At 37.6% G+C, this 26,286-nt stretch overlaps 1 protein-coding gene across 3 annotated transcripts in view; it reads right to left on the bottom strand.

Moving 5' to 3' along the window:
- Nucleotides 1-4,732: 4,732 nt before the first annotated feature.
- Nucleotides 4,733-26,286, bottom strand: part of Casp4 (caspase 4) — a 34,892-nt gene continuing 13,338 nt past the window's right edge. The window contains exons 3-9 of one of the 3 annotated variants that reach the window (XM_032910154.1): nt 25,699-25,796; nt 24,902-25,075; nt 23,680-23,914; nt 21,700-21,843; nt 15,846-15,955; nt 6,062-6,165; nt 4,733-5,660 (exon numbers count right to left, since the gene is read on the bottom strand). In XM_032910154.1, coding sequence (XP_032766045.1) covers nt 6,067-6,165; nt 15,846-15,955; nt 21,700-21,843; nt 23,680-23,914; nt 24,902-25,075; nt 25,699-25,796 — 860 coding nt within the window. In that variant the 3' untranslated portion in view covers nt 4,733-5,660; nt 6,062-6,066. Of the gene's footprint in view, nt 5,661-6,061; nt 6,166-6,638; nt 6,762-15,845; nt 15,956-21,699; nt 21,844-23,679; nt 23,915-24,901; nt 25,076-25,698; nt 25,797-26,286 lie in introns of those variants that run through there. The other 2 variants (XM_032910155.1, XR_004388809.1) reach the window with 2 other exon arrangements.

The raw sequence follows: 26,286 nt of genomic DNA on the forward strand, positions 1-26,286 counted from the left end.
ATCAAGTGTGTAGAATAGAATTTTAAAATATTTGTCATATTAACACACTACATAATTCAATGAATAAGCACAGTGGAGGAAAGTTTACACTGAAAATCAGGCCCTCCAACATTTCTCACTCTTATATTCTTGTTTTTTATGGATATTTTTAAAATTTACCTTTCAAATGTTAGCCCCTTCCCTAGTTTCCCGTCCATAAACTTCCTATCCCCTCCTCCCTCCCCCTTCTTCTATGAAGGTGTTCCCTCACCCATCCACCCAACCCTTCCCACCTCTCTACCCTAACATTCCCCTGTAATGGAGGGTCCAGCCTTGGCAGGACCAAGAAATTCTCCTCCCATTGATGCCCAAGAAGGTCATCCTCTGCTACATAGGCAGCTGGAGTCATAGGTCAGTACATGTGTACACCTTGGATGGTGGTTTAGTCCCTGGGAGCTCTGGTTGGTTGGTATTGTTGTTCTTATGGTATTGCAAACCCTTTCAGCTCCTTCAATCCTTTGCCTAACCCTGCAATGGGGACCCAATTCTCAGTTCAATGATTGACCGCGAGCATACACCTATCATAGTTTTAGCTATCCTGTGATTTTTTTTATTCCAAATGAATTTGCAAATTGCTCATTCAAACTCCATGAAAAATTGAGTTGGAATTTTAATGGGAATTACATTGATTTGAAAGGAAAAAGTTTAAAATTGCCCCCTAGACAAAAGTTGAAGCCAAAAGCAGGCCCTGGAACTGCCTGTTCCAGAAACTAGCTGATCACAGAAAGAGTAATTGCACCAGCTGGTTCAGCCACTTTGTTCCAGGAACTAGCTAACCATTATAGCAGCTGACCATAATAGCAGTTGACTATGGTAGCAGGAACTGGTTAACCATAAAGTTAGATAAAAATCTTAAAAAACAATCATGAGAAACAGGAGGTTTTTCCTTGTGATTCAGTATGGTTTTTCCTTTAAATACCCCTTCTTTCAACCATTTGAGGTCAAACTCCTCGACCCCTGTGTGGATACATGGTCTTGACCCCAGTGCACTGTTTTCTGTCGTCCCTCTCAATAAACCTCTTGTTGATTGCATCAAGATCGGTCTCTCATGAGTTCTTGGGGGATCGTGTCCTCCTGAGACTTGAGTGAGGGTCTCCTCACTTCAGGGGTCTTTCAGAATCTGTAGATTGCTTTTGGCAAGATGGCCATTTTTCAATATTAATCCTGCCAATTCAGGAGCATGGGAAATCTTTCAATCTTCTGAGATCTTCAATTTCTTTGTTCAGAGACTTGAAGTTCTTGTCATACACATCTTTCACTGCCTTGGTTAGAGTCACACCAAGATATTTTATATTATTTATGATTACTGTGAAGGGTGTCATTTCCCTAATTTCTTTCTTTTGCTCTTTATCCTTTCAGTAGAGGAAGGATACTGATTTGTTTAATTTTATATCCAGCTACTTTGCTGAAGTTGTTTATCAGGTTTAGGAGTTCTCTGGTGTCATTTTTTGGTGTCATTTAAGTATACTATCTTACCATCTGCAAATAGTGATATCTTAACTTCTTCTTTTCCAATTTGTATTCCTTTTGTTGTCTGATTGCTCTGGCTAGGACTGCTAGTAGTATATCAAATAGGTAAGGAGAGTGTGGGCAGCCTTGTTCAGCCCCTGATTTTAGTGGGATTGCTTCAAGTTTCTCTCCATTTAGTTTGATGTTGGCTACTGGTTTGCTATATATTGCTTTTACTATGTTTAGGTATTGACCTTGAATTCCTGACCTTTCCAAAACTTTTAACATGAAGCAGTGTTGAATTTTTTGAAATGCTTTTGCAGCAACTAATGAGATGAATTGGATTATGTTGATGGATGTCCATACATTGAACCAGTCCTGCATCCCTGAAATGAAGCTTACTTTATTTAGTTTAGGGAAATTTTCTTCTATAATTTTGTTAAAGATATTTACTGGCCCTTTCAGTTGGGAATTTTTGTTTTCTTCTATACCTATTATCCTTAGGTTTGATCTTCTCATTATGTCTTGGATTTCCTGGATGTTTTGGATTAGGAGCTTTTTTGTGTTTTGCATTTTCTTTGACCATTGCATCAATGTTTTCTATGGTATCTTCTGCCCCTGACATTTTGTCTTGTATTCTGTTGGTAATGCTTGTGCCAATGTCCCCTGTTATCTTTCCAAGGTTTTCTATCTCCAGGGTTGTCTTTCTTTGTGATTTCTTTATTGTTTCTATTTCTGCTTTTAGATCCTGGATCAGTTTGTTCAATTCCTTCATCTGTTTGGTTGTGTTTTCCTGTAATTCTTTAGGGGTTTTGTGTTTCCTCTTTAAGGGATTCTACTTGTTTACCTGTGCTGTGCTGTATTTCTTTAATGGAGTTATTTATGTCCTCTTTAAAGTCCTCTAATGTCAACATGAGTTGTGATTTTTAAATCAAAATCTTGCTTTTCCAGTGTGTTGGGCAATCCAGGGCTTGCTGTGTTGGTGGGAACTGAATTTTGATGATGCCAAGTGGCCTTTCTTTGTGTTGCTTAGGTTCTTGCCTTTGCCTCTTGACATCTGCATATTTCTGGTGTTAGCTGGCTTGCTGTCTCTGACAATAGTTTGACCCTCCTGTAAGCCTGTGTGTCAACACTCCTGGAGAATGGCTTTCTCCCATCGGGATCTGGATACAGAGAGCTGTGGCACAGGATCAGCTCTGAGCACAGTGTGAATTCAAAATGATCCTATCCCTGACTGTTTCTTGGTTCCTGAGTTCTGAGTGTTCTGGGCGGGTGCCTCAGAGCAGAAGTGATGGTCTTACTTGTGCTTTCAGGTTTGCCAGCCTTCTTGGAGACTGGCTTTCTCCCAGTGTGATCTTGGTACAGAGAACTGTAGCACAGGTTCAGCTCCAGGCATAGGCAGCAACTAGAAGGATCCTGTTCCAGAGTGCTATTCCTTTCCTGTGTCTAGAGGGCGCAAGGCAGGTTCCTCTTGGGCCAGGGATATGGGCAGAAGTGGTGGTCTCACCTGTGGTCTCAGGATTGTCCACTCTTCTGAGAATCCAGATCTCTCCCCATGGGATTTGGGTACAGAGATCTGTGGCACAGGGCCAGCTCCACGTGCATATCTCACTCACTTTTTTACTGTACATCTGTACATTTTCAGGTACTTCAGTATGTTTAATTAATATATTTCCTGTCATTGCCTAGTTCATATAAAAGCAAACTATAGCTAGACTAATCTCTTTCTCGGTGTTGATACCATGGCTTTTAATGCCTTTTATTTCACCAAATTAAAATTAATTATTTTTTGAGGAAAAATTTTATAGCCCCAGTCTGATTTCAAAGTCCTGATCTTCTGGCCTTGGCCTCATGAGTGCTAAGGTTGTAGGCTGTACCAGCATCCTCACCTGAAAATACACTTAACCCTCCTTTTTATGTTACAATATTAACAAGTGACTTCACTTTCTTCTGTGTACATAAATTGAGATCCATTCTTCATCTTCCCTGTTATCATACTTCATTTTGGTATTCATGTTTTAATTGTGGAGAAATGTAAATAATATGCTTACCATCTTGAACAACTTTTAGACTACAATGTAATTCACAACTGTTCATGAGACTACCTTGCTCCCTTTGGCATTCATTCTTAGATTTTATTTTAATTTTTTGCTTGTTTTTTTTTCATTCATAAAACTAAAGCACTATACCAATTAAACATTTATCATCTACTATGGTCTGAACATGTCAGTATTTATGTGCTGGGATCATTTTTACATAATGCTGGGTTTTATAAAGACAAATTATTAGAAAATAAAGTTGACAGTTATAAATTCTGTCACTGGGCTGGTACCCATAGGAGCTGCTGATATTGGTCTCTGTGGATAATGGGCTTGATCCATTGTATGTTCAGATGTTTCCCTTCTAGTGTTTCTTCCATGTTGTGATATAGACAAGTTGTGCCAAGATGATGCTTCATCCCTCTTTTTACCAGAACCCCAAAGCAAAGGAATTGCTTTATTCTTTAAAGACCACTGTCAAGCTTCCCTTCTCATAATGCAAGTTAAAAGGAAAAAAAAAACCCAAAACTAAACAGTACTCCTTTCCTCCTTTTGTAGTGTCTGCTATTGCTGCTTTTCTCTCTGTCTCTTTAAGAGTCAGATTAGTCTAAGTTTTCAGAGCAATTCTACACTCTTTCTTTCTCATTGCACAGTATTATGTCCACAGTAGCCACTGATATTGCAGTATGCAGAATACTCTTTGTTTTAAACGTGAATAACATTCACATTGCAGACTGAGTAGAATGCCATTTCATTCGGTTTATCCATTTGCTTTTGATTTATTGCCATGTTTTAATATTGTGGATGTTACTGTCATGAATAAAACTACTAAAATATTTCTTTGATGTTTTGTTTTTAATCATTTTGTTTAAATACACAGATTGGTCCCTGTAATGCATAAACACCATATTGTGTGTCATGCTGGCTATCTGGCTATAAAACAACTCACCACAGCCAATAGTGCAGCAGGATTCTGATTACAACACTTCATTGCTAATACATGTTATTAAGATTTTTAGAACTTTTATTCCTTTCTCTGTTTCTCTCTGTGTCTCTCTGTGTCTCTCTGTGTCTCTCTGTCTCTCTGTCTCTCTGTCTCTCTGTCTCTCTCTCTCTGTCTCTCTCTCTCTCTCTCTGTGTGTGTGTGTGTGTGTGTGTGTGTGTGTGTGTTACATACTCCTGTATAGAGACAAGAAGACAACTTGTGAAATTAGTCATTTTTATTTTCCTCCTTTTACTATGCAGGACCCAAGGACCAGAATGAATTCTTCACCTACCTCAGTAAGTATGTTGACTCACTGAGTCACCTCAACAGCCTTTCTGATATATGTTTTAATAATATCTAAATGTGTGCAAGGCATATCATCTAATCATTTATATCTTATCTACTTGCAATCTTATTTTTAAAATGTTATGACAAAAGCAATTGAAGGAAGAGTTGGTTTACCATGCTTCAGAGTTTTGAGGGTACAGTCTATCATGATGGACATTAATTTTCCAGGAACTTAGGGTTTTATGCTCATAACCAAGAAGAAAGTGATAAGTTCTCATGTACAGCTTGCTTTCCAGGTCTCAGTCTTAGGATATGATCCTTCCTACTATTAGGCTAGGCATCTCTGCATCACTTGACTTACTCAACATAATGTATCGCTGGCATGGTCAGAGGCTTGACTCCAAGATACTCTTGATTCTGTCAAGTTGGGTAATAAAAGCTGACCATTACAATCACAGCTTTCTTTCATCCTCCTTCCAGAGGTAACTTCCCTGCTTTTCTTTTCACATATTGTGGAATCATGTGAGCCCTAAAGTTGAAACTACAGTTGGCTATTCCCTATCACTTCAATTTACTACCATTTTAACTTAAACATTCTCCACTAAAGAACCCAACTTAAGACAATTATTTGCTTTTTAAATTTTTAAATTTCTATACACAAATAAATACATGTTCCCTTTTGGTAAAGTTTTTTGTTTGTTTGTTTTATTTTTGCTTGTTTGCTTATTTATGTGACAGAATCCCACAGTATTGCTGAGGCTGGTCTTGAATTCATAATTATTCTTTCCTCAGTTTCCCTAATCCTGGAATTGCAGGTATATATCACAATCCTTGGCCAAGATCACTTCTTCAAGCTGCTTCTGCAGAGGAGAAAAAGAATGCATAGATGGTATGTATATTTATTCCACAGAGAATCCATTCCCTCACTCATTTCTTTTACTGTCAATCCCCTTGATATCCACTTGGATTCTTTGTGGTTTATGCAGGCGATAAAAAGATATACCGCAAGAGAGAAATGATAAAAATGTTAATAAACATATGGGCATAGTCTAATTTACTTCAATAATTGTCAAATTAAATTTTCCACCATTTATTGTTGCTTTTTTGTTTTATCTTTGTTTTTCTTATAACCTTTATCATTTGCTTGATTGTTTGAAGTGATAAATAGAATCTAAAAGTACAGAAGTATAAATGTGCCAGGAGTCAATGAACTAGGCCAACCAAGCTAAGTAGTCATTTCTCTAAAAGGAAATCTACTTACTGTTCTCAATTGCCAGGAAAGAGGTAGAAATATCTTGTCAAGGTTGCCCGATCAATGGTGGGCATCTGGGAATTAATACTTGCCTTTTCAAATGATTGTTGCACCTAAAACCAAAAATAAAATATGCATTGTATAAGCTTCAAGATTGACAGAAGACATACTTTATTGCAGTGCAGAAAACTATAGGGATGAAAAGAATTTAGGAGTTATTGGGAGGAAGCTAATGGAAAGTCTAACTCAACATTACTGTACTATTCTGTGTAAGACTGTTATGTCCAAGTCACAGGGAGCCTAAAAACACCGAGGTGCCAATTTCAATACAAATGCACAATGGTCTTTTATTAAGGGCTCAGGAGTTTCACAGTTGCATTGGGTCAGAGTAAGAGCCCTGAGTCTAGGGATGTAGATTTTTTATTATGGTTTCAGCAAGCTTGGGGAATCTCCATCTAAGTCTAAAAGTTAATATTTTAAAAACTGCATTCCTGGCATAATCAGCAGGAACTGAACACTAGGGCAGAACCACCTGACAAACAGGATGGTCAGGTTATGTATTTTTCTGCAGCATGTCTCTATGTACCTTGATCCTGCTATTATATTCTGGCTGTTGTTAAGGGGGTGGCGTTGTCATAGGATGTTTGCTCACATGAACTTTCTTTCTGGAACTGGAGGTTAGCCCATGGTTTTGCACAAAATGGTGTTTCTTTGAAAACAGAGTCAATTGGGCTTTATAAGATTACTATACATAGAAATAAACATCATATCTAATCTGAGACTATCCAACCTTAATTCCCTTTCCTATTCATGGCCTATTTTTAAGTAGCAGCCAAAATGAGAGTTCATTGAAGTAAATTAAAATCTCACTGACTTCTTTTTGTTTCTTAATTTAATTTTAATTTTTCCTTATTCAATTTACATCCCACTCAATCCCCACACCTTTATCTCTTTCCACAAATTTCCCCCATAGCCCTCCCTTTCTTCTCTGAGCAGGTGGGGCCCATATGGATATTCCTTCACTCTCACACTTCAAATCTCTGCAAGGATAGATGCTTCATCTCTCACTGAGGCCAGGCCAGGCAGCCCAGGTAGAACATGTCCCACAAATTTGAATACATCTTGAATTATTCCACGAAACAGAACAAATATTGCCCTATCCATTTTATAGTACCACAGTTAATAATAAAGCAACATAAAGTCCCAACTAAAAAGAAGAGCTACAGACTAGTTGCTCTATTGAACTTAGGTCCAAAAAATTCTCAATAAAAATTTCACAAGCAGAATCCTAGAATATATCAAAACAATCATCCACCATGATCAAGTAGGCTTCATTTCAAGATGCATTTATGGTTTGCTATATGTAAAGTGATAAATGAACTCCTCTAAATAAACAAACTGAATGATATAACCACAAGATTCACCATACATGATTAGGTGCAGAAAACACTTGGACAAATTGCAATACCACTTTATGATAAAAGTGCTAGAGAGATTAGGGATACGAGGGACATACATTAACACAATGAAGGCAGTTTATGACAAGCACATAGACAAGTCAACTTAAATGGAAAAAACAAAACACAATTACACTACGACCAGGAACAAGACAAGACAAGACACAGTTATCTACTCTCTTCTTGTCTACTGAATATAGCATTTCAAGTATTATCTAGAGCTATAAAACAACTGAAGAGACAAAAGAAATGCAAACCTGAAATAAATAAATCAAAGAATCTTTATTTGCAAATAAATATATGACCATAAAAACTCTAGTGGTTTATTACTACAGCTGATAAACACTTCTAGCAAAGCATCTGAACACACAATTTCTTTACAAAGAAAACCAGTAGCCCTTCCATATACAATGATGAACAAGAGAAATCAGGGAAACAACCCCTTTTACCATAGTCTCAAATAATAACATAGTCTAAAATAGCTGGTATTTTATAAACAAGCTAGAAATTAACATTGGATGAAAGATAGAATCTTCAACAAATATTTGTTTAACTGGATGACTAGGTGTGGAAGAATACACATAAATCTATACTCATCACCATGCACAAAACATATCTCCAAAGAGATCGAAGACCTCAACATAATACTATAGATTACACTGAGCTTAATTGAAGATAAAGTGAAGGGCCAGCCTTGAACTCACTGGACCAGGACTTTCCGAACATTACACCATCAAGCACTAAGGTCATCAATTAATAAATGGGAACTCATGAAACTGGAAAGTTTTTTTATTGCAATGGACTCTGTTATTTAGATAAACCAATCACCTATAGAAGGCAGAATGATTTTTATAAAGTTTTTCTCCATATCTGGTCCAGGGTTAATATAAAAATATTACTCAAATAATGTCCTGCCTGTATGATATGCTAGTACATAATGGCATAAAATTTGTGGAGTAGCCAACCTAAAAGTTATTTGATTAAACTTCCATCCCATGTATTAGGGCCCATATCTGAAATTGAGACTAGATATCACTGAGAACTAGAATAAAACAATATGCTACATTTATAAATCCTCCAAACCAAACCAAACCAAACCAAACCAAACCAAATCAAACCAAACCAAACCAAACAAACAACAATAAACTCCACAATCAAACAAGGAAAACAAACAAAACATAAAAATAACAAAAAAATCCCCAAACACAAACAACAACAACAACAACAAAAACCATCACCACCAAAATCCGACTTTACTTTATTAAATTGCTGTTATATTTTATTTCTTTTATTATCTTTTAGAAGCCTGTTTGCTTTCGAGGTGGGGGGAAGAACTAGGAGGAGTAGAGCAAGGAGAAAACATAATCAGGATATATTATTTATTAAAATAATCTATTTTCAATTGAAAAGTTGAATTCCTAGGTCTCTCTTCACAGATACCCCAAGTACTGTAAGAAAGCCACTTTCTCTAATTTGTAAAAATGTGTTTGTTTTCTCACAAATATGTAATGTCTTTTATAATTTTGTATTCACAAACATCTATCCTCCCTTTTGTTCATGTTAATAATCTTCTTTCTTTCCAAAACTATTTCTTGTGAAAGAGCCTAGTATTTAGTCTGACAATTCATAATATGTAAGCTTATATTTGTATTTTTCTAATCTGTTTAGAACTTTCACTGGAATATATTAATATATTTTTCTAAGCTATATTTTAAACAAGTGAATAAAAAACAGAACCCATTTTCCTTTGCATGTCTAACTATGTTATTGAAATGTGAACAGTGAGTATAGTGAAGTCTTGATAAAAAATATAAATGACACCCGCGGATCCCGGCCTGCAGCAGCTCTCTGCTCCCAGAACCCGTGGGAGAGAGACCTCACCGCCTGGTCAGGTGGGCACTCCTGAGGCTGCAGAGCGGAAGAGACCACCAACACTGCCCACCACTGCCCACATCCCTGGCCCAAGAGGAAACTGTATAAGGCCTCTGGGTTCCTGTGGGGGAGGGCCCAGGAGCGGCAGGACCCCTGACAGAGACAACGCCTGAATCTGAAGGAAACAGACCGGATAAACAGTTCTCTGCACCCAAATCCCGTGGGAGGGAGAGCTAAACCTTCAGAGAGGCAGACACGCCTGCGAAACCAGAAGAGACTGCTCTCTGCACACATTACTGATTCCAGAGGAAAACACCAAAACCCATCTGGAACCCTGGTGCACGGAGGCTCCCGGAAGGGGCGGCGCAGATCTTCCTGGTTGCTGCCACCACGGAGAGCCCGTGGGCAGCACACCACAAGCGAACTTGAGCCTCGGGACCACCGGTAAGACCAACTTTTCTGCTGCAAGTGACCTGCCTGGTGAACTCAAGACACAGGCCCAAAGGAACAGCTGAAGACCTATAGAGGGGAAAAACTACACACACGAAAGCAGAACACTCTGTCCCCATAACTGGCTGAAAGAAAACAGTAAAACAGGTCTACAGCACTCCTGACACACAGGCTTATAGGACAGTCTAGCCACTGTCAGAAATAGCAGAACAAAGTAAGACTAGAGAAAATCTGATGGCTAGAGGAAAGCGCAGAAACCCAAGCAACAGAAACCAAGACTACAGGACATCATCGGAGCCCAATTCTCCCACCAAAACAAACATGGAATATCCAAACATACCAGAAAAGCAAGATCTAGTTTCAAAATCATATTTGACCATGATGCGGGAGGACTTCAAGAAAGACGTGAAGAACTCCCTTAGAGAACAAGTAGAAGCCTACAGAGAGGAATTGCAAAAATCCCTGAAAGAATTCCAGGAAAACATAAATAAACAAGTAGAAGCCCATAGAGAGGAGACACAAAAATCCCTGTAAGAATTCCAGGAAAACACAATCAAACAGTTGAAGGAATTAAAAATGGAAATAGAAGCAATCAAGAAAGAACACATGGAAACAACCCTGGATATAGAAAACCAAAAAGAAGAGACAAGAGCTGTAGATCTGGCTTCCCCAACAGAATACAAAGAGATGGAAGAGAGAATCTCAGGAGCAGAAGATTCCATAGAAATCATTGACTCAACTGTCAAAGATAATGTAAAAGCGGAAAAAAGCTACTGGTCCAAAACATACAGGAAATCCAGGACTCAATGAGAAAATCAAAACTAAGGATAATAGGTATAGAAGAGAGTGAAGACTCCCAGCTCAAAGGACCAGTAAATATCTTCAACAAAATCATAGAAGAAAACTTCCCTAACCTAAAAAAAGAGATACCCATAGGCATACAAGAAGCCTACAGAACTCCAAATAGATTGGACCAGAAAAGAAACACCTCCTGTCACATAATAGTCAAAACACCAAACGCACAAAATAAAGAAAGAATATTAAAAGCAGTAAGGGAAAAAGGTCAAGTAACATATAAAGGCAGACCTATCAGAATCACACCAGACTTTTCGCCAGAAACTATGAAGGCCAGAAGATCCTGGACTGATGTCATTCAGACCCTAAGAGAACACAAATGCCAGCCCAGGTTACTGTATCCTGCAAAACTCTCAATTAACATAGATGGAGAAACCAAGATATTCCATGACAAAACCAAATTTACACAATATCTTTCTACAAATCCAGCACTACAAAGGTTAATAAATGGTAAAGCCAAACATAAGGAGGCAAGCTATACCCAAGAAGAGGCAAGAAACTAATCGTCTTGGCAACAAAACAAAGAGAAGAAAAGCACAAAACATAACCTCACATCCAAATATGAATATAACAGGAAGCAATAATCACTATTCCTTAATATCTCTCAACATCAATGGCTTCAACTCCCCAATAAAAAGACATAGATTAACAAACTGGATACGCAACGAGGACCCTGCATTCTGCTGCCTACAGGAAACACACCTCAGAGACAAAGACAGACACTACCTCAGAGTGAAAGGCTGGGAAACAACTTTCCAAGTAAATGGTCGGAAGAAGCAAGCTGGAGTAGCCATTCAAATATCTAATAAAATCAATTTTCAACTAAAAGTCATCGAAAAAGATAAGGAAGGACACTTTATATTCATCAACGGAAAAATCCACCAAGGTGAACTCTCAGTCCTAAATATCTATGCCCCAAATACAAGGGCACCTACATACGTAAAAGAAACCTTACTAAAGCTCAAAACACACATTTCACCTCACACAATAATAGTAGGAGATTTCAACACCCCACTCTCATCAATGGACAGATCATGGAAACAGAAATTAAACAGAGACGTAGACAGACTAAGAGAAGTCATGAGCCAAATGGACTTAACGGATATTTATAGAACGTTCTACCCTAAAGCAAAAGGATATACCTTCTTCTCAGCTCCTCATGGTACTTTCTCCAAAATTGACCATATAATTGGTCAAAAAACGGGCCTCAACAGGTACAGAAAGATAGAAATAATCCCATGCGTGCTATCGGACCACCACGGCCTAAAGCTGGTCTTCAATAACAATAAGGGAAGAATGCTCACATATACGTGGAAACTGAACAATGCTCTACTCAATGATAACCTGGTCAAGGAAGAAATAAAGAAAGAAAGTAAAAACTTTTTAGAATTTAATGAAAATGAAGGTACAACATACCCAAACTTATGGGACACAATGAAAGCTGTGCTAAGAGGAAAACTCATAGCGCTGAGTGCCTGCAGAAAGAAACAGGAAAGAGCATATGTCAGCAGCTTGATAGCACACCTAAAAGCTCTAGAACAAAAAGAAGCAAATACACCCAGGAGGAGTAGAAGGCAGGAAATAATCAAACTCAGAGCTGAAATCAACCAAGTAGAAACAAAAAGGACCATAGAAAGAATCAACAGAACCAAAAGTTGGTTCTTTGAGAAAATCAACAAGATAGATAAACCCCTAGCCAGACTAACGAGAGGACACAGAGAGTGTGTCCAAATTAACAAAATCAGAAAGGAAAAGGGAGACATAACTACAGATTCAGAGGAAATTCAAAACATCATCAGATCTTACTATAAAAGCCTATATTCAACAAAACTTGAAAATCTACAGGAAATGGACAATTTCCTAGACAGATACCAGGTACCGATGTTAAATCAGGAACAGATAAACCAGTTAAAAAAACCCATAACTCCTAAGGAAATAGAAGCAGTCATTAAAGGTCTCCCAACCAAAAAGAGCCCAGGGCCAGACGGGTTTAGTGCAGAATTCTTTCAGACCTTCATAGAAGACCTCATACCAATATTATCCAAACTATTCCACAAAATTGAAACAGATGGAGCACTACCGAATTCCTTCTATGAAGCCACAATTACTCTTATACCTAAACCACACAAAGACCCAACAAAGAAAGAGAACTTCAGACCAATTTCCCTTATGAACATCGACGCAAAAATACTCAACAAAATTCTGGCAAACCGAATCCAAGAGCACATCAAAACAATCATCCACCATGATCAAGTAGGCTTCATCCCAGGCATGCAGGGATGGTTTAATATACGGAAAACCATCAATGTGATCCATTATATAAACAAACTGAAAGAACAAAACCACATGATCATTTCATTAGATGCTGAGAAAGCATTTGACAAAATTCAACACCCCTTCATGATAAAAGTCCTGGAAAGAATAGGAATTCAAAGCCCATACCTAAACATAGTAAAAGCCATATACAGCAAACCAGTGGCTAACATTAAACTAAATGGAGAGAAACTTGAAGCCACTAAAATCAGGGACTAGACAAGGCTGCCCACTCTCTCCTACTTATTCAATATAGTTCTTGAAGTTCTAGCCAGAGCAATCAGACAACAAAAAGGAGGTCAAGGGATACAGATCGGAAAGAAGAAGTCAAAATATCACTATTTGCAGATGATATGATAGTATATTTAAGTGATCCCAAAAGTTCCACCAGAGAACTACTAAAGCTGATAAACAACTTCAGCAAAGTCGATGGGTATAAAATTAACTCAAATAAATCAGTAGCCTTCCTCTACACAAAAGAGAAACAAGCCGAGAAAGAAATTAGGGAAACGACACCCTTCATAATAGACCCAAATAATATAAAGTACCTCGGTGTGACTTTAACCAAGCAAGTAAAAGATCTGTACAATAAGAACTTCAAGACACTGAAGAAAGAAATTGAAGAAGACCTCAGAAGGTGGAAAGATCTCCCATGCTCATGGATTAGCAGGATTAATATAGTAAAAATTGTCATTTTACCAAATGCGATCTACAGATTCAATGCAATCCCCATCAAAATACCAATCCAATTCTTCAGATTTAGACAGAACAATTTGCAAATTCATCTGGAATAACAAAAAACCCAGGATAGCTAAAACTATCCTCAACAATAAAAGGACTTCAGGGGGAATCACTATCCCTGAACTCAAGCAGTATTACAGAGTAATAGTGATAAAAACTGCATGGTATTGGTACAGAGACAGACAGATAGAACAATGGAACAGAATTGAAGAACCAGAAATGAACCCAACACACCTATGGTCACTCGATTTTTGACAAAGGAGCTAAATCCATCCAATGGAAAAAAGATAGCATTTTCAGCAAATGGTGCTGTTTCAACTGGAGATCAACATGTAGAAGAATGCAGATCTATCCATGCTTATCACCCTGTACAAAGCTTAAGTCCAAGTGGATAAAGGACCTCCACATCAAACCAGACACACTCAAACTAATAGAAGAAAAACTAGGGAAGCCTCTGGAACACATGGGCACTGGAAAAAATTTCCTGAACAAAACACCAATGGCTAATGCTCTAAGATCAAGAATCGAAAAAATGGGATCTCATAAAACTGCAAAGCTTCTGTAAGGCAAAGGACACTGTGGTTAGGACAAAACGACAAACAACAGATTGGGAAATGATCTTTACCAATCCTACAACAGATAGAGTCCTTATATCCAAAATACAAAGAACTCAAGAAGTTAGACCGCAGGGAAACAAATAACCCTATTAAAAAATGGGGTTCAGAGCTAAACAAAGAATTCACAGCTGAGGAATGCCGAATGGCTGAGAAACACCTAAAGAAATGTTCAACATCTTTAGTCATCAGGGAAATGCAAATCAAAACAACCCTGAGATTTCACCTCACACCAGTGAGAATGGCTAAGATCAAAAGCTCAGGTGACAGCAAATGCTGGCGAGGATGCGGAGAAAGAGGAACACTCCTCCATTGTTGGTGGGGTTGCAGACTGGTACAACCATTCTGGAAATCAGTCTGGAGGTTCCTCAGAAAATTGGACATTGAACTGCCTGAGGATCCAGCTATCCCTCTCTTGGGCATATACCCAAAAGATGCCCCAACATATAAAAAAAGACATGGCTCCACTATGTTCATGCAGCCTTATTTATAATAGCCAGAAGCTGGAAAGAACCCAGATGCCCTTCAACAGAGGAATGGATACAGAAAATGTGGTACATCTACACAATGGAATATTACTCAGCTATCAAAACAACGACTTTATGAAATTAAGAGGCAAATGGTTGAACTGGAAAAATATCATCCTGACTGAGCTAACCCAATCACAGAAAGACATACATGGTATGCACTCATTGATACGTGGCTATTAGCCCAAATGCTTGAATTACCCTAGATGACTAGAACAAATGAAACTCAAGACGGATGATCAAAATGTTAATGCTTCACTCCTTCTTTAAAAGGGGAATAAGAATACCCTTGGCAGGGAAGAGAGAGGCAAAGATTAAAACAGAGACTGAAGGGACTCCCATTCAGAGCCTGCCCCACATGTGGCCCATATATATACAGCCACCCAATTAGACAAGGTGGATGAAGCAAAGAAGTGCAGAAGTGTAGATCGCTCCTGAGAGACACAGCCAGAATACAGAAAATACAGAGGCGAATGCCAGCAGCAAACCACTGAACTGAGAATAGGACCCCCGTTGAAGGAATCAGAGAAAGAACTGGAAGAGCTTGAAGGGGCTGGAGACCCCATATGTACAACAATGCCAAGCAACCAGAGCTTCCAGGGACTAAGCCACTACCTAAAGACTATACATGGACTGACCCTGGACTCTGACCTCATAGGTAGCAATGAATATCCTAGTAAGAGCACCAGTGGAAGGGGAAGCCCTGGGTCCTGCTAAGTCTGAACCCCCAGTGAACTAGACTGTTGGGGGGAGGGCGGCAAAGGGGGGAGGGTGGGGAGGGGAACACCCATAAGGAAGGGGAGGGGGAGGGGGATGTTTGCCCGGAAACCAGGAAAGGGAATAACACTCGAAATGTATATAAGAAATATTCAAGTTAATAAAAAAAAAAAAAAAGAGTTGTTTAGAGGAACATGAGAAGGCAAAAATAATATATATATATATAAATGAGCTGTAAAACATTCACCTTCAGAAATATATCAAATAGATGACAAGAGCAGGCATGTATCCGGAAGCAGGAAATGAGTTTGGAGATGAAGTAAGAGCCTCTTGTTTTGTCTCTGTAGGACAAGTGGTCTGTGAAAACAGAAAGTGTCATACAATGTGTTATGGATTTTCTGTGCTTTACTTTTTTTTTTTAAGCAGAGCCTAGCAATCAACTTGCAATGAAGGGAAGTATAGATATGCCTACACTAACTCATTTTGTATAGTAACTCTTTTTCTATTGATAGACAACATTTAGTGTTTCTTTTTTATAGATTATGTCATTTTGATTTTTTGATTGTTTGTTTGTTTTTTACCATATAATAACAAAATACTATACAGAACCAATATTTTAGGTACAGGAGATGAATAAGTTATAGGGTCTACTGGATTTCCATATATCACATATAGATCACAAATAACAATAATGATCTGTAAAGTGTAGATTGTATGCACAATGTTTTCATAAAAAAATCCTCAGTAAGGAAAATAGATGAGACTGATATATATTGGGAGGAGAGAGGACAGCAGATATACTCTGTGCTGATGGTGTCTTACATAAATTTTCAATCTCATTAAGTGCAAACATTAAACTTGTGCTGCTTGAGGTTGTCAAGTTTGCCTCCACAAACTATTTTTAAAAAGAACCCTGAAAAATATATAAATTTAAAAAGTAGACATAAAGCACCTTAGGGAACACATACACAGGTCAAACAATCAACACTGTGCCAGTTCTTGAGACCTGCAAATGTGACTTCTTCATCTTCTTTAACAGGATACCATTTCCTAGTGAACCATGTCGTTAAATTGATCTATCTAGAATTGGACAGAATGTTGGCCAAAATGTCTTTGTGCCTGAATATTTGAAAAGAAGCAGATAATTCTGTGATCTATGACCTTTATGTAAGAATGTTGAAGAAATTTGATTTAAAAAAAGAATCAATCATGTTTGTTAAAAGTTACGAAGAGTATCCTCTGGACAGAAATATCCTGAATATATATATATATATATATATATATATATATATACACATATATGTATATATATTACTATATAATTATATAATATAATTATATATATTTACTATATATTGTATATAAATATATAATACAATTCTTTAATTATAGTAAAAAGCCAGTCTTAAAAGTCGTGTAAAAAGAGTACATGTCCTCAAAAAAAAAATCACATTTATTTAACATAAAGTTTGCCTCAAAATTTGTGTCAGACCATTGCTATATAAAGATGGCTTTTGGGTCTCTGTCAATATCCTGGAGCTAAGGCTGTCCCATCGCCCCTCCATACCCAAATTCCACCCTGAGAGCTGGTCTCCCAAGAGTGGTGTCCTAAGCTCACAGAGGAGACCACCACTTTTCCTTTAATAACTGGCCAAAGAAGGATCCACCAGGAGCGCACAAAGCATAGGAACCACAGAGCCCTGTGGTCTCCATAAAGCCCGAACTAACTCTGTGACAAAGCTCTCCACACCCAAATTCCATCCAGAAAGAACTGTCTTGCAGGAGTGCTGACACAGTTAAAAACCAAGGCTCACAGAAAAAACAGGCTCTAGTTGGAGATATCAAGAACAAATAACACCAGAGATAACCAGATAGTAAGAGGCAAGCACAAGAACCTAAGCAACAGAAACCGAGGCTACTTGGCATTATCTGAACCCAGTTCTCCCACCAAAGCAAGTCCTGGATACACTGACACTGGAAAAAGCAAAATTTGGATTTAAAATCACATATCATGATGCTGATAGAGGACTTTAAGAGGGACATAAATAACTCCCTTAAAGAAATACAGGAGAATACAAGTAATCAGGTAGAAGCACTTAAAGAAGAAACACAAAAATTCCTTAAAGAATCACAGGAAAAACAATGTAAAAGGTGAAGGAATTGAACAAAACCATTTAGGATCTAAAATGAAAATAGAAACAATAAGGAAATCAGAAAGGGAGACAAGCCTAGAGATAGAAAACCTAGGAAAGAGATCGGGAGTCAAAGACATAGGCATCTCCAATAGATAGAAGAGTGAATCTCAGGTGCAGAAGATACAAAAAAAAATAACAAAAAAGAAAAAAGAGGGGGAGACGGAGAGAGAGAGAGAGAGAGAGAGAGGAAGGAAGGAAGGAAGGAAGGAAGGAAGGAAGGAAGGAAGGAAGGAAGGAAGGAAGGAAGGAAAACAAAACAGTTAAAAAGAAATTTCAAAAATCTCCAACCCAAAAAACATCCAGGAAATCTAGGACACAATGAGAAGAACAAACCTACTGATAATTGGTATAGAAGGGAGAGAAAATTCCCAACACAAAGGACCAGTAATATCTTCAACAAAATTATAGAATAAAACTTCCATAATGTAAAGAAAATGATGCCCATGAACATACAAGAAATCTAAAGAACTCCAAATAGACTGAAGGAGAAAATAATTTCCTTCCATCATTTAAAAATAAAAACACCAAATGCACAAAACAAAGAAAAATATTAAAAGTAGTAAGGGATAAATGCAAAGTAACATATAAGGGCAGACCTATCAGAAGTAATCCAGACTTCTTCAAGAGACTATGAAAGCCAGGAGATCCTGAGCACATGTCATACAAACCCTAAGAGAACAGAAATGCTAGCCCAGCTACTATACCTAGCAAAACTCTCAATGACCGTAGATGGAGAGACCAAGATATTCCATGACAAAACCAAATTTACACAACGTATTTCCACAAATCAAGTCCTACAAACGATGATAGATGGAAAACTCCAACACAACGAGGGAAACTTCACCCTAGGAAAAGCAAGAATATAATCTCCTTTCAACTAATCCAAAAGAACATAGCCATACAAACATAATTCCTCTCTAACAACAAAAAAAAATTAGGCAACAGTAATTACTGTTCCTTAATATCTCTCAACATCACGGACTCAATTCCCCAAATAAAAAGACATAGACTAACAGACTGGATATATAAACAGGAACCATCATTTTGCTGCATACGGGAAACCTACCACAGTGACAAGGCTGCCCACTCTCTCCCTACTTACTCAATATAGTACTTGAAGCCCTGGCCAGAGCAATCAGACAAAAAAAGGAGGTCAAAGGGATACAAATTTGAAAAGACGAAGTCAAAATTTCACTATTTGCAGATGATATGGTAGTATGCTTAAGTGACCCCAGAAATTCCACCAGAGAACACCTACAGCTGATAAACAAATAAACAAAACATAGAGAGAGAAAGAGAGGGGGGAGAGGGAGAGAGAGAGAGAGAGAGAGAGAGAGAGAGAGAGAGAGAGAGAGAGAGAGAGAGGGAGGAGATATTAAAAAGAAAGAAATTAGGAAAACTGTACCCTTTACAATAGTCAGAAATAATGTAAAATACCTTGGTGTGATGAAAGATCTATATGACAAGACCTTAAAGTCATGGAAGAAAGAAATTGAAAAAAATATCTCAGAAGAAGGAAAAATCTCCCATGATCATGGATTGCCAAGATTAATATAGTAAAAATGGTCAACTTGCCAAAAGCAATCTAAAGGTTCATTGCAATCCCCATTAAAATTCCCACTCAATTCTTCATAAAGTTGACATAGTTCTCAAATTTATTTGGCATAACCAAATCCCAGGAGAGTGAAAATTAATCTGAACAATAAAAGAACTTCTGAAGGTATCACCATCCCTGACCTCAAGCTGTATTACAGAACAATCGTGATAAAAACTGCATGGCATAGGTACAGAGACAGACAGGTAAATCAATGGAATATAATTGAAGATCCAGAAATGAATCTACACACCTATGGTCAGTTAATCTTTGATAAAGGAGCTAAAACCATCCAGTGGAAAAAAATTTCAAAAAATGGTGCTGGTTCAACTGGAGGTCAACATGTAGAAAAATGCAAATTACCCATACTTAACTCCTGGTATAAAGCTCAAGTCAAAGTGGATCAAGGATCTCAACATAAAACCAGATACACTGAAACTAATAGAAGAAAACATGGGAAAGAGCATCAAACACATGGACACAGGAGAAAATTTCCTGAATAGAACACCAATGTCTTAAATTCTAAGATCAACAATTGACAAATAGGTCATCATAAAATTGCAAAGCTTCTGTAGGGCAAATGACACTGTCAATAGAACAAAATGGCAACCAACAGATTGGGAAAAGATCTTTATCAATCTAACATTTTATAGAAGGCTGATATCCAATATATATAAATAACTCAACAAGTTAGACCCCAGAAAATCAAATAACCCTATTCAAAAAATGTGGTACAAACCTAAACAAAGAATTCTCAAATGAGGAACATTGAATGGCAGAGAAGCACCTAAAGAAATATTCCACATCCTTAGTCCTCAGGGAAATGCAAATCAAAACAACCCTGAGATTCTACCTCAAACTAGTCAGAATGGCTAAGATCAAATACTCATGTGACAACAGATGCTGGTAAGGATGTGAAGAAAGAGGAACACCTCCATTGTTGGTGGGATTGCAAGCTGGTACAGCCACTCTAGAAATCAGTCTGGAGGTTCCTCAGACATTGGACCACCTGAGGACCAAGCTATACCACTCCTGGGCATATACCCAAAGGATGATCCAACATACAAAAAGGCACATGTTCCACTATGTTCATAGCAGACTTATTTATAATAGCCAGAAGCTGTGAAGAACCCCGATGCCCTGCAACAGAGGAATGAATACAGAAAATGTGGTATGTTTACACGATGTGTACTACTCATCTATCAGAAACAATGACTTCGTGAAAACCATTAGGCAAATGAATCGACCTAGAAAGTATCATCCTGAGTGCGGTAACCCAAGCACGAAAAAAAACACATGGTATACATTTACTGAAAAATGGATGTTAGCCTAAAAGCTCGAATTACACAAGATATAGTCCACAGACCACAGGTAGCTCAAGAAGAAGTAAAGGATGCCCAAAGTGCAGATGCTTCAGTCCTTCTTAAGTGTGAACAAAAATATTTATAGAAGGGGATATGGAGGCAAAGTTTGTAGTAGAGACAGCATATATATATTCTAGACCATATTGATGAAGCCAAGAAGTGCATGCTGGCAGGAGCCTGAAATAGCTGTCTCCTGAGAGGCTCAGCCAGAGCGTGAAAATACAGAGGTATATGCTAGCAGGAAAACCCTTGAACTAAGATCGGGGTCCCCATTGGAGGAAGTAGAGAAAGGATAGAAGGAACTGAAGGGGCTTTTATCCCCACAAGAACAGCAATACTGACCAACGAGAGCTCCCAGGGACTAAACTACTACCCAAAGATTACACATCGATAGACCCATGATGCGTATGTAGCAGAGGATGGACTTGTTGGGCACCAATGGGAGAAGAAGCTCTTGGTCCTGCCTAGGCTGTACCCCTCTCCTCCCATGTAGGAGAATGTCAGGGCAGGGAGGCAGGAAGGAGAGGATGGTTGAGAAGGGGAAACACTCTTGTAGAATAAGGGGAGGGGGATAAGATAGGGGACTTATGGACGGGAAGTCGGGAAATGGGATAACTTTTGAAATATAAGTAAAAAACTCCAATAAACAAAAGAAAAAAAAGAAAGAAAAATGAGTAACTTAAAAAAAACCCCAAAAAGTACACATGGAGGGACCCATGACTCTACCTACATATGCAGTATGTGGGTACAAGGAGAGGCTCTTGATTCTGTGAAGGCTTGATTCCCTAGTGTAATTGGAATGCCAGGCTGGTGGTGTGGGAGCACCCTCATAGAAACAGGGGCAAGGGCAGATATTAAAGGGGATAACATTTGAATTGTAAATACAAAAAAATCTAATAAAAAGATGGCTTTTGATCTGCAAAGCTGTATAGTTGAGAAAACACGTACGTGGTGTTGTAGAGTAGAGGGCAATGAAGTCCTTCTCCACATGGCTCATGCGGACAGCATCAGCTTCCATATTCCTAGGTAGATCTACAGCTCTGTAGGAGTGGGCTCCTGAAGACTCTCTGATCCACACTTCCCCAGGGTTTCCTGGAGAAACAATACATTCTACAGCACTGATCACACTCAGTAGGGCTTCCAGTTTTCTACCTCAGTCATTTTAAGCACTCATTCTAATTAGTTTCACATATACTTACAAGCACTTTAAGTAAGAGCACACACACACACACACACACACACACTCAGACAGAGCAGAGAAACAGACTGAGAGTGAATTTCTTTTTCGCTAGGATAAATGAGATTTGTTACATGATAAGAAAAAATAAGGGCAGAGACAAAAATTATAAGAATTTGTTTACTAAAATCAGCAGAGGACTTTTAGATCTGCTTCATTTTACAACACCTGGCTATAGAGAATTTATTTCTACTTTAGTTACTTAAAAGTCCATGGTTATATGAATTTAAAGTCATACAAGCCTATGGGCATCCTACATGTTGGAGATGATGGTACACAACTATAATCCCAGCTTCTCAGAGACTGAGGCAAGAGATTACTATGAGTTCTGACAAGTTGGAAAATATACAGCAAAATTCTGTTTCAATGTAAATAAAATTAAGTATATAATAGGTATATGCATGCCCCTATTATTATTAATTATATCCAAAATGTGATATCAGCATAGCTACTAACTAATAATTAAATGTATAGAACAATGAGATTAATGCACACAAGAAAGCATTATGTAATGAAAGAAGACCTGAATTTTATTATTTCAAAGTAAATGGGTTGGAGTGTTGGAGAAATGGCTCAGCAGTTAAGAGCAATGACTGCCCTTCTAGAGGTCCTGAGTTCATTTCTCAGCAACCACATGGTGGCTCACAACCATCTGTATTGAGATCCAATGGCCTTTTCTGGTGTGTGTGAATACAGCTACTATATACGGTATGTATATGGTTCCTCACATACAAACACTCTTATACCTTCAGATCACATTTTTATATTTTTTATTCAGTGTCCATATATAGGAATCTGAATACTAGCATGGACAATCACCATTCTGTGATTGATTCCTCTTGCTTAACATGAGGATATAGAGTTATGTTTATTTTCCTTCACATTTCAGGAATTTATTCTTTTTATGGTTTTGCAGTACCTAATTAAGCATAAAGACATTTTTTTTATCCAGTCATGTGTTGAAGGTAACCTGGGCTGATTCTATATTTTACTATATTTTTTAAAAAAAAGTTAGCATGAGGAATATTTTGAATGGTAATCTTGGTGAAGAGTAAATGTATTATATATACATTTTATATACTAGCCACAAACATGACAATATATTGCGATATTTGTCCACTGTGCTGTGCTGTCTTCTACAGTTATCTACCTGTCCTTTTCTCCCAGAACTGGGATTGCAAATATGTATTCTGTATATGCTGATCACAGTATTCTGTAGATATTATTGATTCCCATTGGATGTAAAATGTAGTCTAACCCTGGTGTTTCTTTGCTGACTTTATTTCTGTATGGTCTTATGATCCTTACATTAATGAGAATAGGGTATTAAACTCAGATACAATAATGGTATTGGTGATTTTCCTACTTTCAAATACAAATTTCAAAATGATAATATAAAAACCACAAGTATATCAAACATTAAAATGATTTTGCTCTAATATTTATATACTTCTCTCAATTGACTCAGGGATTCTAGAAAAGTTCTTAATCACTTGTACTGCTTATATGAAAATCTTTCCACTAACCAGACAAATTTTTGTACTGGCACATTTGAAGGCATTTCTTACTGGTTCCTTTAATTTCTGAAAACTAAACAGAGCCTAAAGTTATTTCTCCTAGACACAAAGCCTATGTGGCATTATCTTGCATAGCTAACATCCTAGGAGTTCACAGTTCCACCAAAACCTTACCACCTCTGCAGGCCTGCACAATGATGACTTTGGGTTTGTCTCGTAGACCTGGACAGTGACAATTGTTGAATATCTGATAGATAGTATCATATAATAGCACATCTGGAGTTTCTTCACTGTGCATTGTTCCACAAAGGCCCTGCAATGTGCCATGAGACATTAGCACCAGGAATGTGCTGTCTGATGTTTGGTGCTCTGAGAGTGCAGCAAAGTCTTTCATTTCTGATTCCATGCCCTGGAAAAAACCGATGACTTCCTTTAGGATGATAGTTAAGATATATCTTACCTCCTCATTTCCATAAAACCAACACTGGGAACATACAAAAAAATCTGTTACTTTACTTGCTGGGTACCCAGTAATCATAGTTGGTTTGCTTTTTGTTCTTAGAAGTACTTCGAGGCCCCATACTTAGTAACACTGTGTGAGCTGCTTTGGTGAAAACTCAGAGTCATGTCTCTTATTATGTTTCCTTTTTCATGTGTATGATATCTTTTATTTTGTAGGCATTGGACTGTTCTATTAGTACTAAATATTGCCCTCAAAAGGCCTTCCTATGTGCTTTGAGAACAACTAAACTTAGGCATCCAGTCTCATTATATTTCTCATCTCCTGTGTCTCTCAGACACTTAGCATCATCTTGTACCTTCTCACATCATTTCTCTAGATGTAGCTTATGCACCCCTCGCAAATTGAAAGTCTCCCTGTTGATACTTTTTCAGTGCCCCTTGCTCAAGTAATGCATTTCAGTGTCTTCGTTATCTTCATTAAGGTTTTCTAGACAGCCTCATCTTTTACTGAACTCCACTCTCCAACTCTTTCCCCTTTCCTTTCCCGCCTTTCAGTTTGAGTTAACATGCATTCACTTTAAGTTTTATAGATAAGCACATATACTATTCTCTGTAGATATGTTTTGTATGGCTGATTGTCACTCTGTATGCTACATTGTATTCTGAAATGTGGATTGCCTGCTTCCTATTCAGTGCTTGCTACATTGTCATGTTCTGACACTGAGTCTCAATTGCTCCACTTTGGAAAGAAGAATACTGCATGAACCCACACTGGTGGGCACTTTTGTATGGTACATAGAATATTTGAAACTTACAAAAGGCACAGATTTCATTTTCCTAATTTGAGTTTGGTAGAGGATTCTCCTTAACATTATGTTTACCTGTGAATCAAACTTTTCATGTTCCCAGCATAGAAGGTTTCAATGGCTCTTACCTCAGCTGTAAGCTCCTCTTTCACCACCACATCATAGCCCAACTCTTCAAGAAGGCCTTTCATGCCACTAATGTCAATGTTAGCCCCATATCTCAGAGAGAGATGTTTGAACTCTGTATTGCATATGATAAGAGCCTTTCGAGTACGGCCATTGGTCTCCTTTATTGGGTAAATCTGTAGAAAATAGACATACATTGACATTGCTTTATTAATATCTCATATAGCTTCCATATTGCTCAACTTGTAACTGAAAGATATTATCTATGTCCTTCTCAAGGGCTAAAGTCAAATTTCCTAGATTGTAAGGGTTAGCTTAGCTATAAAATCCAAAGATATGATCAATTCATGTCAAGAAAATTATGAAACAAAGTGCATTTAGTAATATTACTGTATAATATTGTCAATATTATATTTTGTATACTGTTGTAATAAACCTTCACTATGTGTGCTCTTCTAAACCAGTCTACAGATAACTATTAGTCAACTGTATTATTTTATATTTTGATTCCATGACTGCAGATAAAATTTTTGTAATTTATGAATAGAAGAAAATAAAAAAAAGAAGAAAAAAGAGAGAAAAAGAGAAGAAAAAAGAAGAAAATAAAGAACTAAATGAACACCATGATTTTTATCATTGAATTAAAAAAATTAAAAGAATTAAAAATTGAATTTGTTCACAATAAAAACCATAATTTAAACCAGTTATATCACTATCCCTTGGGCTCAGAGGCTTAAGAAACTGTCTTTAGTATGAAGAATTGTTTTGGTGTCTCTATGCCAACAGCAAAGGACAGTACTTCTTGCTTCTTTTCTCTGCACAGCCTTGTGAACTCCTCGGAGGAACAAAGCTTGAGAGTGTCCACTGATTCTTCTGGTTCCTCCATTTCCAAATTAGCTGTAAAATATATCAGATAATGTGAGTGTTTCAGTCCTATTTAGAGACCTGATTTGTTGGCTGGGCAGAATGGTCTAGAAGAAAACGAAGTGAAGATGACTCTTGATATGTAACGATGAGTGACAGTCATCAGCACTACTGTTACGACAGCACAACTAAGACTGCAGAGGGAGGAGGTTGATTCAAAAGCAGAGAAGCCCAACAATGAGACCCCGAGTTCTGGTAATTCTTGGGAGAATGCCACTGTAATTTGGGGGTCAAACCTGACTTTTCCATACTCAACAACTTTAAATTTCTGATGATTTTATTCTTAAAAGCCACCTTATCCTTGTCTATTTCAATTGTATCTTTGCCAAAAATAATTTATTTACCAGAGTGTTATCCACTAGAAAATCACTTTAATTAATATTCCAGTTTAACTTTTCTAATATCATATAAAATGTAAGGAAAAACAAGGAAATAATTTTAGTAATATTCTTATACTCTTCAG

The sequence above is a fragment of the Rattus rattus genome, chromosome 8 (genome assembly GCF_011064425.1).
Source record: "Rattus rattus isolate New Zealand chromosome 8, Rrattus_CSIRO_v1, whole genome shotgun sequence".
Taxonomy (NCBI): domain Eukaryota; kingdom Metazoa; phylum Chordata; class Mammalia; order Rodentia; family Muridae; genus Rattus; species Rattus rattus.